Source organism: Mustela nigripes, chromosome 13 (genome assembly GCF_022355385.1).
Source record: "Mustela nigripes isolate SB6536 chromosome 13, MUSNIG.SB6536, whole genome shotgun sequence".
Classification (NCBI taxonomy): Eukaryota; Metazoa; Chordata; class Mammalia; order Carnivora; family Mustelidae; genus Mustela; species Mustela nigripes.
In genome coordinates, this window is record NC_081569.1 from 98,931,145 (window position 1) to 98,946,308 (window position 15,164).

General features: G+C 45.6%; 1 protein-coding gene and 1 long non-coding RNA gene across 3 annotated transcripts in view; both read right to left on the bottom strand.

The window, feature by feature from the left end:
- Window positions 1-10,675, bottom strand: part of NID2 (nidogen 2) — a 60,913-nt gene extending 50,238 nt beyond the window's left edge. For both annotated transcript variants that reach the window (XM_059373199.1, XM_059373200.1), the window contains exons 1-2: window positions 10,030-10,675; window positions 9,052-9,360 (exon numbers count right to left, since the gene is read on the bottom strand). In XM_059373199.1, coding sequence (XP_059229182.1) covers window positions 9,052-9,360; window positions 10,030-10,470 — 750 coding nt within the window. In that variant the 5' untranslated portion in view covers window positions 10,471-10,675. The remainder of the gene's footprint in view (window positions 1-9,051; window positions 9,361-10,029) is intronic.
- Window positions 10,676-11,288: 613 nt separating this feature from the next.
- Window positions 11,289-15,164, bottom strand: part of LOC131998827 (uncharacterized) — a 55,457-nt gene continuing 51,581 nt past the window's right edge. Inside the window, exons 2-3 of the long non-coding RNA XR_009398885.1 lie at window positions 14,669-14,775; window positions 11,289-13,525 (exon numbers count right to left, since the gene is read on the bottom strand). This is a non-coding gene — a long non-coding RNA (uncharacterized LOC131998827). The remainder of the gene's footprint in view (window positions 13,526-14,668; window positions 14,776-15,164) is intronic.

Genomic DNA, 15,164 nt, shown 5'->3' on the forward strand with positions numbered 1-15,164 from the left:
GTTTGCACAGCCTCACTCTCGTTCTCTTGCATTTGCCTTTTCACACCAGCACCTGAGTTACTGACCCTCCTTTCACAGACCAGGAAACAAGACATGGGGGATCCCAGATCTGCCTATGGTCAGGTTGCTGGTACACAGTGGCAGGCTAGCTGGCTCCAGAGTCCTTGCCCAGCACCACTAGGCCACCCTAGCTACTCCTTAGCATCCCATTCGAGGTGGTTTATAACTGCCCCAGACGCTTTCCCCAGGGCTAGATCCCCTGCATCCTCATCAAACTATGTCACATTCCTGCTCTGTGCCATGTACTTTAATGCTTCTGTATTTTTGCTCATGTTTCCTTGTGCCAGGCAACCCTCCTAACCTTCTAATGTCCCTTCTGAGGTTTTCTCTGATTCCCTGTAGATTTATTTCTGTTCTCTGACCATCTATAACCATTCACCTGATTTTGCCTGGTTAGCTGTTTGGAAACTCCTCTAATTAATAATTCACTTGCACCTTAATTCAGCCAAGTGCCTACTAAGCTAGACATTATGCTTGGTGCTGAAGGAAAAGGGAGCAAAGGAAGGGAGACTCTGCCCGGGGCAGTCTCACACTTAGACAGGAACAGCCATGGCTGGAATTCAGGAGAGTTACTGGAGAAGATAGTAGAGGCCAGAGGAAGGTGTGTGAGACATCAGGCTTGGGCTAGGGAGGCGTCACAGAGGCGGCCTGTGAACATTCATAAATACAGGAGGAGCCAAAGCAGGCCAGAGTGAGAGACCAGGAGTCTGAATTAGCTGCAAACTCAGCACCCAGGCCCTTGTAAAATCAGTCCTTGAAGTTCAATTTACTCTTGTATTTTAGCCAGACACTTTTGCCATTACCTACCTAATACTATCTTCACCCACACCTTCACATGATCTGTTAGTGGTAACTTCTTGTCTTAAAAAGTATTATATTTAGGACTCTGAGAACTATTCTCTCTCTTGCTAAGTCCCTCTCTTTTTTTAATTTTTTAAAAAATTTTAAGTCCCCTCTTTTTACAATTTGGTAGGGAACTGGAAGGTATTTATAAATGCCACTACTTCCTAAATAATGTGACTCTTAGAAACGTTATTTACTGGTAAGGGTTATTATTTCTCCATTTTGCTAAGCAGGTAACAGTAGGCTCAGAGGAGAACATCACATCTTCCTAAATAAAATAGCAAACAACAGGAGGGCATCCTGCATTTTGTTCTGTCCTGGGCCCTTCCCGATATCCTGCTCAGAATCTTCCAATGTTTTTTATTCCTTTCAATGTTCAATTGCAAAGTATAGTTTTGACACTTTGCTGATAGGACAAACCAATTCAGGTGTTTAAACGCTTTTCAAGAAAAAAAGAAGCATACAACCTTTCTTTTTGTTCTCTAACATAGACACACTTGCCTTATTTTGCTTTCTTTATTTCTTTTTTTTAAAGACTCTCTACACCCAGCATGTAGAGTAATCTCTACTCTACACCCAACATGGGATTCAAACTTACAAACCTGAGATCAAAAATCTACTCTTAGCTCTACTGGCTAAGCCAGCCAGGTACACCTACTTACTTTCTTAAAGCTCACACACTTAAAGATGGCAGAGGTGGGGAGCTGGTATGTTTGTTATTTTTGCAGTTGTTGATTGTTTCATCAGCAAAGCTTGACTGTTCCAGAAACAAAAGGCAAAGGATGCTTTCTAGAATTTCTCAAAGCTGGGAAACCGTAACTTCTGCCAAATGTAAACAAAGCCTATTCTGCATCATGTCCATACCTAATACAGACCACCTCATAGATTAACGTGTTGATTCCCTAACCGAGGAGTACTCCTTTGGTCAGAATCAACAAAGTTCAGCTAGGGAAAGGATAGTACTTGAAGAAAGAGAAAGGACCTGTTGTAACAAGCTAAACTTTCAAAGCTCCTGGCATTGATTACTTAAAACAAATGTAAGATAGGAAGAATTCTGGTTCTAAGTTTAAAGAAATTCTGTTAAGATAAGGAGGGGGGCGGTCCCACAGATTGTGAGGGAACTGAAGAGGATGGGGGAGGAGGGGAGGGAGAAAATAAACAGAACTGTGAGAGGGAGGGTCTGGCTTTTACTGTGGAGTCTGGGACTTTAGCGCTTTATTCATTCTGTCAATCAGTCAGTAAATCCATTTTGATGAAAATTTATTCAGTGCCTTTTATATGCCATCCCTGAGCCAAGCACTTACACAGGTGGCAAGCCTTTATTTAATTTACTTGTCTCCACTGAAATAGGCAAAAAAGAAGATTTTAGATAGAATTTATGATCCGAAAGTACAGGCCAAAAGAGTTTGGCTGTTTAAAAACCACCCACACACCAAATGATCACTGTTAAATTTCTCTCTCTTGGCTCTACAAAATTCTACATCTGACCGCTAAAGAGCACACTTCACAAAGTCCTGAAGTACTCCTCCTCCCAGAGCACTCCTCGACTAGCTTCCAGACCGGAAAGGTCTTCACATTCCTGGAGACCGAGAGTGCCTTTGCAAGAACCGCACATGCTCTGTCTCTGAAGATAAACCCTCAGATGGGCTGCCAAACCCCACAAAAGGGTCACTGGTTCCCAACTTCCTCAGGATCCCAGAGAGGAGAGAGGGGCCTCCATGGAAAGAAGAACAGGACAGAGGATCAGGGTGAGTGGCTGCCTGGCTTCAGGGTTTCTGCCATCCTGTTATCCCAAAGAGAGAAAAGCCAGAGTTGTTAGCAGAAACCAGGCTGGCTCTGACTCTCCCTTTCAGGTATGGGACATCACCAAGCAATGTTGACTTGACACATGGCAGAGCCAGGCTGATGGATACAAAACATACCCCTCTAGAAGCTTCTAAATTTGCAATTCATTTTATTAATTGCAGCCATCTGGCGAAGCAACAGAACAGTACCAGCCTTGTCCCAAACAGGTTGGCCTATAGTGGCTTACAAAAGTTACAATGAAAATGAAGAGTCACCCTGTCTTCTCTTTCCTGTCTTCCTTGGGGTCATGTGCTCCCCACAGTGGGGGCATCACTGACTTCTGGTCTCCAGAGTTTGGGGTGAGCACTAACCTCCACTCCTTAATACACTTCTCCATCTCCCAGCACCTGTAGGCCACTGTTACAGGCATGTGTTCCTCTCATTCATCTATATGCCCTAAACCCTACAGATCCTGCCCCAAATCCAAAGATCTATGCTCTAGTCTCTAATGTGACATCCTTCCTGATACTTGGGCTTTAGCAAAACTTAAGCATTTCATTAACCAATTTCCAAATATGTCTCTATGCAGTACATCTTCAGAGCTCTATTTTAGCCTCAGGTTAAATGTTTTCAGATAGACTCCAGACCTCCCCTCTTCTAGACTTGAGCTCCAGAAATCCAAAAGCCACAACAAAGTCCTTCTTTCACCTCTCATTCTCTCTGTGGGTTCACCCCCCTCCATCAACAACAATCATCTTTGAAACAAGCCAACACACTTCAGTCCCCACATTGAGGCCTCCGATGGACAACCTTCCACTCATGTCATGTGACTGGTTCCACGACTCCCCTCATCCCTGTCTCCTGCCTTAGCTCTCTCAGCCCACTCCCAGGACAAGGCCTTGCCCAGAACAGTTTCTCCGGCCGCCTCATTCTCAGGACCCATTCTTTCGGCTGAACTTAAATTCCAGGTCAACAAAACATCCCCCATATCACACAGATTTGTGTTGGCCCAGTTCCCCACAACTTCTGTCCGTCAAACAACAACAGAACAATTCTCCCCCTCCCCCCAAAACCACAGCTGAAGTAAACACTAATCCTCTTTATGTCGCTGTCAACAACTTCTTTGAAGATCAGTACCATGACTTCTTTGCCCTGTAAGGTACCTAGGACAGTTGAGGACTCTCAGATTAACTGAACTGATAAACACTATTTGTTCCTTTTTTTTTTTTTTTTTTTTTTTTTAAGAGAGCGAGTGTACCGCCCCCCTCCCTTGACTGGACAAGCCAGGGGGAGGGGGAGAATCTTAAGCACTTAAGCAGGCTCCACACCCAACGCGCCCAACAGGGCAGATCTCATGACCCTGAGACCAGGACCTGAGCCGAAATCAAGAGTTGGACACAACCAAGTCAGCCACCGGGTGCCCCATATTTCTTCACTCTTGTTAATCTGTGGTTATACTTTGCCATTCCTGCAACATCAGATAAAACACCCGGTCATACCCACCATGAATATCCATGGAGAGAAAGGGCAACAAGTGAAATAGTTTTAAATGGTTTAAAGATGCCATTCCTCTGATATGTTCAAGTTTCCAGGAACTTTGCAACGTAGGGTTAGTGTGTCAAGGTTTAAGAAAGCCACATAGAACTCACACAACCCTCAGGCAAGGCAGATTACTATTTGCCAAAATCTATCTCCGAAGAACTATTAAAATAAGAACTCAAATCACAGGGCTCTTTCAAGTATTCAGAAGAACCTTCAATGTGGGTAATTGAAAAAACATCCTCTCTCCAAACAGAACCCTTATCTCCTTTCAAAACGAAACAAATTCTGAAGCCAACTCAGCATATGGCAATGTCTGAAGAAGGATTTTAACTAGAAAAGTAAGAGAGATGGAATCTACAAATCTTTCTGTACTTCTCACCCAAAAGAGACAGAAGCTGCAGTTCCAAAAACATAGTATTTAAAAAGAGTCCTTATGCAAAGGCCTTACATCACAGGGTCCTTATGAGGTAGAGAAATTTAAAAACCAGAACCTGCTCCTATCAAGCCAACATAGAGAAGCACAGATTGGCTGAGCATCCACACCACTAGGTCTAAAAGAATAGAAGGACAACTTTAAAATGTCACCCTACATAAAAATGCCACCATAGTTAATTCTGATAACAATCCCATAAGGTAGGCATTGCTTCCCCATTTTGCAGGTTAGGAAATAAGAATGAGGCTGTCATTGCTTCCAAAGTCTCCAGATAACCTTTCATAATGCACATCTTCTTTCAAAATGTTTTTATATTGTCATGGTCTTCACAACCACCCTGAAAGTTGGGTGAATGAGCAGTACTCCCATGTAACACATGAAATTGAAACAATAATTGACAAAGTCATCTTGTCTGTATTATAATTTTTGGTTTCAAATAAGCTGTGAAAAAAAAATGGAATCTTAAAGCTCTAGTGTGATTTCACCATCCCAGCATTTCTGTGCAACTCTTCATCTCCAATTCATCTCACTCAACTCAACTTCATCATTATTCTGTTGAAAAAGTAAGACAGATGCAGCTGAATTCTCCTCAAAGCATTGGAATACTAATTTGGAAGTAATAAGGTATCAGCAGCATCCTTGGCAGCCAGTTCCATTGTAAGTTCATTCTTCCTTTGAATGAAATATGATTCTAAGTACTCTTCTGGTACTAAGAACAAATCAAGCTTTATTTATTGCAAGTTCTTGGGAAAAGCACAATTATTGTGCCCACCTACATCACTTGAGCCAAGGAAATGGATCTTGCATGAAAAATCTGGGTTAAAGGTGCCTGGGTGTCTCAGTTGGTTAAGCGACTGCCTTTGGCACAGGTCATGATCCTGGAGTTCTAGGATCGAGTCCCGCATTGGGCTCCCTGCTCAGCAGAAGTCTGCTTCTCCCTCTGACCCTCCTCCCTGTCATGCTCTCTCTCTCACTCTCTCTCTCAAGTAAATCTTTTTTTTTTTTTTTTTTTTTTTTTTTAATCTGGGTTAAAAGCAATAGAAAACAAAAAACTGGGGCACCTGCCTGGCTCAGATGGTAGAGCATGTGACTCTTGATTTTGGGGTTGTGAGTTCAAGCACCACATTGGGTGTAGAGATTACTTATAAATAAAGGCAATTAAAAAAAAAGTAAGAATCAAGAAATGTGTACTCTAGGGGCACCTGGGTGACTCTGTGGGTTAAGCCTCTGCCTTCAGTTCAGGTCATGATCTCAGGGTCCTTGGATCGAGCCTCACATTGGACTCTCTGCTCAGTGGGGAGCCTGCTTCTTCCTCTCTTTCTGCCTGCTTCTCTGCCTACTTGTGATCTCTCTCTCTGTCAAATAAACAAATAAAATCTTAAAAAAAAAAATGTGTACTCTAAACATGCCTTTGCCTCACTAAGAGCAGAATTCTCAACAATTGCATTGTATTCTGTTTGCCATTATCTGTGAAATGCAAACAATAATCTTTGTTGTACTTACAGGATTGTTGTAGGAAGTCAGTATGATAAAATAATTGTTTTCAGAATTAACTAGATAGCTTGAATAAACAACATATATAATAATTGTCTTAGTAGTCTTTCCTTTGAGCCCTTACTTTCTCAATAAAGACAAAAAGAACTCTGGTGGGGAGTGGAGGGGGGACTCAATCCCTTGCTTAAAATCTTTCAAAACCAACCCACTGTCAAAGAAACAATTCCAGACTCCCATCAGAGCATGCTCTGTCCCCACCCCATGGCTTTTTCATCCTCGTGTCTGACCACCCTTCTTGTTCAGTAATAATGCACCACACATAAGGCCCAAAACACATTTTACTTTACAGCACATGGGTGATCCATCACATGCTATTTCTTCTGAGACTGGTCCACTATGCTCAACTCAGATTCAAAACTACTTCCTCATTAAAACTTTCCCAGATTGGGTCCCCAAAGTTAGTCTTTTTTTTTTTTTTAATTAACATACAATGTATTATTTGTTTCAGGGGTACAGATCTGTGATTCATCAGTCTTACACAATTCAGAGCACTTCCCATAGCACATACCCTCCCCAGTGTCCAACATACTGCTACACTTAACATGATCAATGTCCCCACTAAACTATGAGTTCCTTGGGAGCGAAGGGTATTTCCTTTCACTGTGTCTATACCAGTTCTGAACTATAGTAAGTGTGCAAAAACAGTTTACTGGATGAATAAATCTTAATTACATTTAAGTATAAATTGCTTATAACACACACTTATATGCATGTGCCACATATATGTTTCCAAAAAAAAAAAAAAAAAAAAAAGACTGGCAGAAAACAGAATAAAGTATAGCAGTGGTAACTTCTGGTTAGTAGGGTTACAAGTAATGTTTATAATTTTCTTTTTTTATATTTTATGTTTATATTTTCTCATTTTCTAAGTTTTTTATTATTAGGTATGTTATATTTAATCTTATTTTTTAAGATTTATTTTAGGGAGCACACAAGTGGGGGAGGGGCAGAGGGGGAGAGAGAGAGAAAGATAAAGAGGAAGCAGACTCCCTGCTCAGTAGGGAGCTTGAAGATAGGCTTGACCCCAGGACCCTGAGATCATGACCTCAGGTGAAATCAAGAGTTGGTTGCTCAACCACTGAGCCACCCAAGTGCCCCTCTAATTTTAAATAAGTGTTTTAAACTTATATACAAAATGAATGAATGAGTAAATATGAATGAATGCAACGATGATGAGGAGTCTTATCTTATTCATTTTCTCCAACCCTCCACCTAGCCCAATGCCCTGCACAAAGGAAGTGCCCAATATATTTGTTTGAATTGACTGTATTCTGTTGAATTGAATAACTGATATGAAACTCACATCTGTAAAAACAAAAAAACAAAATGAAATAAAACTAAATGTCTGACAAAAGAATGAATGTCCCAAAAAAATCACAAATTGAAATATCTTGTATTTCTAGATCTTCTTAGAATAGCCTTTTAGGGATATTTTTCTTACAGAACACAAAACAGGAATGGCCACCATCTTGAACTACTCAGTGAGAGCGGGCAAGTTGCTTAATCTTTCAGGGAGGATATGTGCCATCTTCCTATAGCTAAGAAATACTATGATGAGTTAAAATAGAGATAAACTGTAAGAGTTTCAGCCCTTCCAGTATGACATTTTAGATTCAGATCTTACTTCACAGTAAGTCCTTACCTATTCCAGGAATGAGGCAGTTCACCATTTGCCAAGCTACCCTGGTCCCACCTGACGTCCATTAGAGTACTTTGAATGTTGCTGCCCAGGGGCGCCTGGGTGGTTCAGTGGATTAAAGCCTCTGCCTTCGCTCAGGTCATGATCCCAGGACCCTGGAATTGAGTCCCGCCTAGGGCTCTCTGCTCAGCAGGGAGCCTGCTTCCTCCTCTATCTCTACCTACTTGTGATCTCTGTCTGTCAAATAAATAAATAAAATCTTTTAAAAAAAGAAAAATGTTGCTGTCGAGCCTAAAGATTGGGAGCTTGGATTGTTTTACTTTCTCAGGTAGACTGTAAAAGAAATGGAGGACAGTGCCCTGTAAACCAGGGAGCATGTAAACTGATGTCTGTAGGGCAACTTGGCAGAAGCTATCAAGAACCAGATCCTCTCTGGCCCATAAGTTCCACTTCCTGGAATATCAAGTAAGGACATGTGGAAAAATTAACTTAAAAAAAAGCACTTCACAAAATTATAATGATGAAAAATTGGAAATAACCTTAATGATCACTAGACATATGGTAAATTCACTGGGTGGAATATTATGCAGATACTATAAATGCTGTTGTGGAAACATATTTAGTGACAATGAAACATACAATGTACTATTGAGTGAAAAAATATTTCACAAAACAGTATGTGCAGTGCGAACCCATTAGTGTTAATAAACAGTGACAGATAAATACAGACATTAATAGGAAGAAAAAACTTCTGGAAGATATAAATGAAAATGTTTAACTGATTATCTTTGAGCGGTAGGAAAATGAGTGGTTGTTCTTTTTTAAATTGCCAGTATTTGCTCATGTTTTTCCTTCAACGAACATATAATTAGAAATAATTCTTATATACTTAGAGGTGATTTTAAAAATAAACAACCCAACAGTGAACTGCCTTGTGTTCTGAGGGCCTTCCACATCTGCACTGGGGCTCTCATACCCTTACTAGAAGTAGCCACCTCTCAGATCCTGAGAGGACGCCTGGAGAAAACAGTCTTAACTTCCAAGCCACTTCAGCCCTGGTGCCACCAAAGGATACATCAGGTTCTGCACGAGAACAGACTCAGAAGAAATTCCAAGCCAGTTCCTGGGTTCCAGCCCAGAATTCAAACCCATCCCTCCACTGGCGCTCAGCGGCCCAGCATCCCTGGTCAGTTACCTCTCCTGAGGGCGGCACCCGGCTGCTGGCCTCCTCGTAGGCGCCCACCTGCTCCCAGGTGGCCAAGAAGACGTGGGTGGGGGTGAAGTGCGCAGCTGTGCGCGGGAAACCAGCGCGCACATAGCGGGCGGCCAGGCCCAGCACTGCCAGGGACGTGTCCTCACGGTACAGGACCTGGCCCCGGCCCCGACTCGTGTCGATGTCCGCCAGGAAGGGAGCAATGGCCGGAAAGTCTGTGGGGAAATCGTCGTCCACGTACTGGGTCTCCCTAGGGAAGTCCTGAGTGGAGATGATACCGTTGGTGCCCACCTGTGGGAAGAGATGGACAAAAGGTGATGGTCGCGTTCGCACCAGGAGGCCCTCGGGCGGCCACAAGTCCAAATGTGCGCGCGCCTACCCTGGCTACGCACGGAGAAAGCGGAACGGCCGGGGAGGCTTGAAGCTGCCGCTTCCCTACCCTCTGGGAACCGGACTCCTGTTTCAGGGCGACCAGCGCAACTTCGGCCCCCGGCCGCCGCCCGCCACCTTTACCCCACAGCTTGGTGCGATGGGTCCAGAGTCCTAAAACTCCTGGTTCACTTCTCTTCTCACTTCCCGCACAACGCTGGAGAAGACCTTCGGATGCGAGGAGGGAACGCACCAGCTCTGCAGCGGTGCACAGCCCGCTCGCGGTCCTTACTAGAAACCCCACTGGCCGCCCCAGCATCCCCACCTCCTTTTCTGCCTGGGACGCTTATGTAGCTGCGAATCTGGGTCTGACTTCTTGCTCTTCCTCTGGAGGTAAAGAAAAGCAAGTCAGACAGCAGCATCGCTGCAGAACCAGGTCCCCACCCCAGGGGCGCTCGGGGACAGCCCGGCGTGCGGACTATTTCTTCCGCTCGGAAGGCAGGGGTTCGGTGAAATCCACATTACAGTGACCCGTGGGAAGAATCTGCGAGAACTCTGCCGGTTCCCTCGCCAAACGGGGGCTGAACTTACGTAGAGGTAGCCAAACTGGGCTTCGTAGAAGCGCAGGGGACTCGCCAGCTTCACTGGGGTTGAGCTTTCGTCGTCGCCTTCCTGCAGAAGCTGGTCCCCCCGCGATTGACCGTAGGGGAAGAGCTCCTCTGGGTGCAGCGCCCCGGCCCGGGACAGCAGCAGCAGCAGCAGCAGTGGCGGCGGCGGCAGCGATGGCAACGCCAGTCGCCGGGCGGCCCGGTCCCCCCGCATGCTGGCTCGGCTCCTGGGCTGCCCCGCGACAGAGCGCGTCCCGGCCCGGCCAGCCAGCCCACTAGCTGCGCCGCGCCAGCCTCCAACCTGGATCCCCGCGGGTGCGCTGCCGGGCGGGGACTCCGGGCCTTCCCAACGCGCTGACTGGCTGCGGCGCTCGGCCGGGGGCCAATCACGGGCTCGGGGAAAGTTCGACAGCCGCGGCCACATCTGGTTCTTGTTAGTTTTCTGAGGCAGCGGTCGCCGGAGCGGCGGGGCTGGCGAGGTGGAAGCCTCGGGCTGCCGGGAGTGCTGCTCCGCCTCCGCAATCCGTGAGCGGCCGGGCTAGCTCCCGCCCTCCTGCGGGGACTGCTCCGCGGGGCCCGCGAGCCCCTCCCCCGAGACCAAATGGCCCGCCAAGTCCGAGGGCAGCGGCGCTGCAGGAGAGGACCTCAGCGCCAAGGGGGAACCCCGCAGCGGCGTGTGTAGCTGCTGGCTGGCGTGACGCGCCCCGCCAGGCTGGCAGGGCGAGGGTGTGGTGGTGGGGTCCTGGGCGCCCCTCGCACTCGAAGCATTGTTGCAGCCGCAGCTCCCTTGCTCCACCCAGAGAGGCCCTGCCAAGAAGCGCGCTTTTGTATGAAGCCGGAATGATGGGGGGTGGGGAGGAGTCTAATTCCTACGTTCCGACCCCCTTCCTAAGGCTACAGCCTGGAAAGACTGGGCTACCCGCCGAAATGCCCACCAGTCTGGGTCTGGGTCAAGAGAGTTCTCTGCTTGGTACCTTTCCCAGGGAAAACGGGACGTGGAAAGACCATGAAACACTCCTGTGTGTGATGGGCTCCATGTGGAGCAGGGAATGAAGTATCCCATTTGGGCAGCGGAAATGGGTGAGGCGCCAGGGTGGGGGTACCTTGCAGGCAGGGAGCTGCCCTTGCAGTGGGCAAGGGGGTGGTAACTCGAGCCGCTCCCTGGGACTGGAAACCAACTGCTAGATGTGGGGGAACCCCATCCACCACAAACAACCACTCTGTGAAGCATCAGGAGCCAGACGAGATTTTATTACCACTTTTATTATCAAGAGCTTGAAATTTCCCAGATAGTCTGTTTTCTCTCTCTAGCCCCCATGGGGTCCTTGGAAGCAAAGGTATTTAAAAAGATGGAAAAAAGCAAACTCTTGGAAATGCCTTAAGCGATGTTCAAAAGACAAATTTCTTTTTGTGGGTGTTTATTCCAGTTATACAAATCCTTCTGGGCCCACAGGTCAAGCCCTGAAAACTCTGAAGATATCAAACTGTGAGAGTCCCAGTATCAGTGCAAAGTGGAAAGCTGGCCCAAGGCAGTAAGCTTCCTCCCACTGTGAAGAGTTGTATGCTTGTTTTTACCAAAGTGTATTTCTGCTTGCACATATATGTTCTCATTTCTATGAGAGATAGATATTTTCACCATACTTAGGAGGAAAGAAAGGCTCGAAGACATGATGTGAAATGATTTGACCTAGCCAAGGTCACCTAAAGTTACTCTTTGTTATAAACTCCTTCACCAGCTTTCACTAGGTTTTCCAAAACTATCAACTGAGTTTAATTTTAAAAAGCTGACATTTATTTGGTGGTAATATAAGCTATCAGCTACTAACATAGGCTACCAGCTATAGGCTACTGGCTTAAAATGACTCCCAAAGATCCCCATTTTATGGTGTTCATTCCCTGGAGTGTGGGATGGCCCAATGACTTTTACTCTACAGAATGTGGCAGTGGTGACAAGAAGTCACTTAGCTGATTAGGCTACATCTGTCTTGGTCACAGGCCCTCTGTCACTGACTGATGATGCAAGCTGATATGCTGGGGAGGCCCACATGTCAAGGAACTGAGGGCAGCCTCTGGCCAATGGCCATCCATTGTTGAATTCCCCCAACAATCATGTAAGTGAGCTTGGAAATGGATCCTTCTCACATCTTGAGATAATACCTCATCTCTGGCTGATACTTCATTACAGCCTCGTGATAGACCCTGAAGCCGAAGACCAGATTCTGGACCTGTGAGAACTTAATAAATGTGTACTATTTTAAGCTGTTATGATTTGGGATAATTTCTTATGTAACAATAGAAAAGTGATACAGCTAGACACTGTGCTAAGGAAACCAAGACTTCGAGGAATTAAAAAAAAAAATCAGTTAGTTACATGGATTGTAAGTACCAGAGCAAGGATTTGAACTCAGTTCTGTCTGATTTCTAAACCTCCACTCTGAAATACTAAATCATATTGCCACAAGGTCCTCTGCAAGGCTATTCTAGCCTAGCTCTCTGACTTCACCTCTAGGCACAGCTACCATTTCAGCTGAGACTTTAGTTCTCAATGTAACCTTCTATTTTATGGCACAGAACACATTCCCATGCTAGTTCTTCTCCCTGTAATGCTTTTCCTAATCAGTCTCCTCTAGCCAACACTCATTCATCCTTGAACACATGAATAAAAATGCTTCTCTTTCCAGAAGCTTCTCTGGAAGCCACAATCTGATTTAGAATCTCCATGTGCCATGTGCATGCTATTATCATATTGCCAACCCCATTGTATCTCCCTGAGTCTGTGATGCCGCATGTCTCCCTCACCCCCACAGGCACTTTGTCTTATTGGGGGCCTGCCACTGCAATGCTTGCCTGGCTCTTCTGGAGAAACTTAGAGAAATGTTTGTTGAATGAGTGAAAGCAAGCCAGCAACCCTGGGGCTAAGATCCCTATCTGCGGACACAAATGAAACACCACCTTTCCTGCTAATCTGACCCGAGTTTCATAATCCTCTTTACCAGGTAGCAGAGCAGTTCACCTTCTACTGTTTCCCAGCCTTTGTCATTCTCTCATTCATCCGTCCAACAGCTATTTCCTGTGTTTACCAAGACAAACACAACTAGGCAAGACTGAATGGAGTATAAAGTGTGACCCCTGAGCTCAAGAAACTCTTGATATGGGCGGATGAAGCATGAATATGAAAGAGCAGCAACATCACAAATTTAGCACAGATTTAACAACATAACAGGTAAGAAGAGCTGTGCCACTGACAGGATGTCACCAGTTTCGAATCTGATGCTGAGCACAACAAAGTAGATCCAAGAGGACAGGAGCTGAAGTGAGCAGTACTGGCTCGCTGCTTCTTCAAGTGGCTGGATTCTTCTTGAATACGAGGCTATAGATACTGGTGCTTGGGCAGACATTCCTTTGAGCTCTTCCTCTAATATTATTTTTAAAAAGACTATGGCATCCAGTGGTTTCTCCTTTAAAATGTCACTCTGTGTCTACAGGAAAAGAAAAAATCTGTCATAGTAATTTCCCTGGTCAAAGTAAATACTGAAGAAATACTTCTCTTGTATCCAATCCCAGAGTAGAATTTCCATGACTTGCCAGAGTGGCTGAGGAGGCAGAGGCCCCTTTTGGGTTGGCAGTGATGAGAGGACCTCTACAGACATCTGAGTCCTCTTGGATTCATCTGCAGCTCGGAGCATTACGTGAGAGGTAAGATGATTCAGGTGCAGAACTTTTATCCCAAGCCAGGAATGGTACCAGACCCCTTGCCAACAAACCTCGTCAAGAGTCTCCGCAGTTCTATTTGTGTGCGTGTGTGGTTATGTGTCTGTTAGAAATACCGAGACTTCAAGAATGATGGTACTTCCTGTTATTTTAATCAAGAAAATGAAAACACATTTGCTCCACAGTGTGGCAAATAGATGTGGGGATTCAAGACCAAGGTCTATGTATAGCCCTGACTGGTATGTGTGTATGTTTGTATTGGAGGTGGGCTTGGCAGAAAATGTTCTGGTTCTTGTTGCGCACAGTGATTCTTTGCATAACTTTACTATCCATTAAATTCCAGGGTGGGTATCCTAGCATGTAGGAAAAACAAGGCTGTGCAAATTAGCACATCTCCTCAGACTTGGGCTTAATTAAAATTGTTAGGCCTAAGAAAAACTGTGCACTGTTTAGAAGTTCTGAGTAGTTCTTGAGATAGATTTGGTGGGATCCCTACATTCTAATGAGCTCCAGATAGACCCCAAAGACCCCTAAGCTTTCACTTGAGTTTTTCATTTATATCCCTCCCCAGGTGGGATGACACATCGAACCCACTTCCAGAATTAGATCCTCTACTCAGAATTTCTGAGTTTTCAGTTTTCATTAGTGGCAGCAAGAGCCGTGCCGTCTTAATTACCAGGGCCCGGTCTCTGGTCCCCATTGGCTCTCACCAGCTAGCTCTCATGACAGAAACAATAGGGTAGCTCCCCAACCCGTATTCCCAATCTCCTCCCCTGTGTGAATCCACCACAGATCGAAGGAGAGGAGTGCTCTCTCCGGTTCTCTCACAGCTACAGTCACCATCTGGCTGAGTCCTCGCCAACCCGCTAGCAGTTTGCTGAAAGGCTGGTGACTTCCAAGAGGGCCCTTACCTGGGTGATTCCTGGGGATAGTTGCATCTTTCTCCAGTCTTGCTGCCTTACATGTGGATGTGTTGGTTTGAGCTTGGACAACCGTCTTCTTCAGACTGTAGTGACAACTATGAGGACAAAAGACAGATAAGAGATGAGTGTCTCAGTCAGTGAGTAACTGCCTACCCCCAGACTGTCTGTTCTGTGAGAAAACCAACCCGCGTTGCTGTAAGCCACTGTCACGTGCACTCATACCTAATCCTGATACTTGGCTAACTCCTTTCTCTACTTCTGTCTAACACAAAAATATGACCACCACACGCTCCCGTCTAGGCCCCTTGGGTAGATCCTCCCTCATCCTGAGGCTTGGCCTTTGTCTGCTGTCTCCTGCCCTTTCCTACCTAGACTTTTAGCAAAACTGAACTATTAGTAGTGCCCCATCCACACAGAGAGCTTGACTCCAGTGTGCCCGTTTATGCTGTTCCTTGCCTGGAACCCCCTTCTGATCTCCTGATGA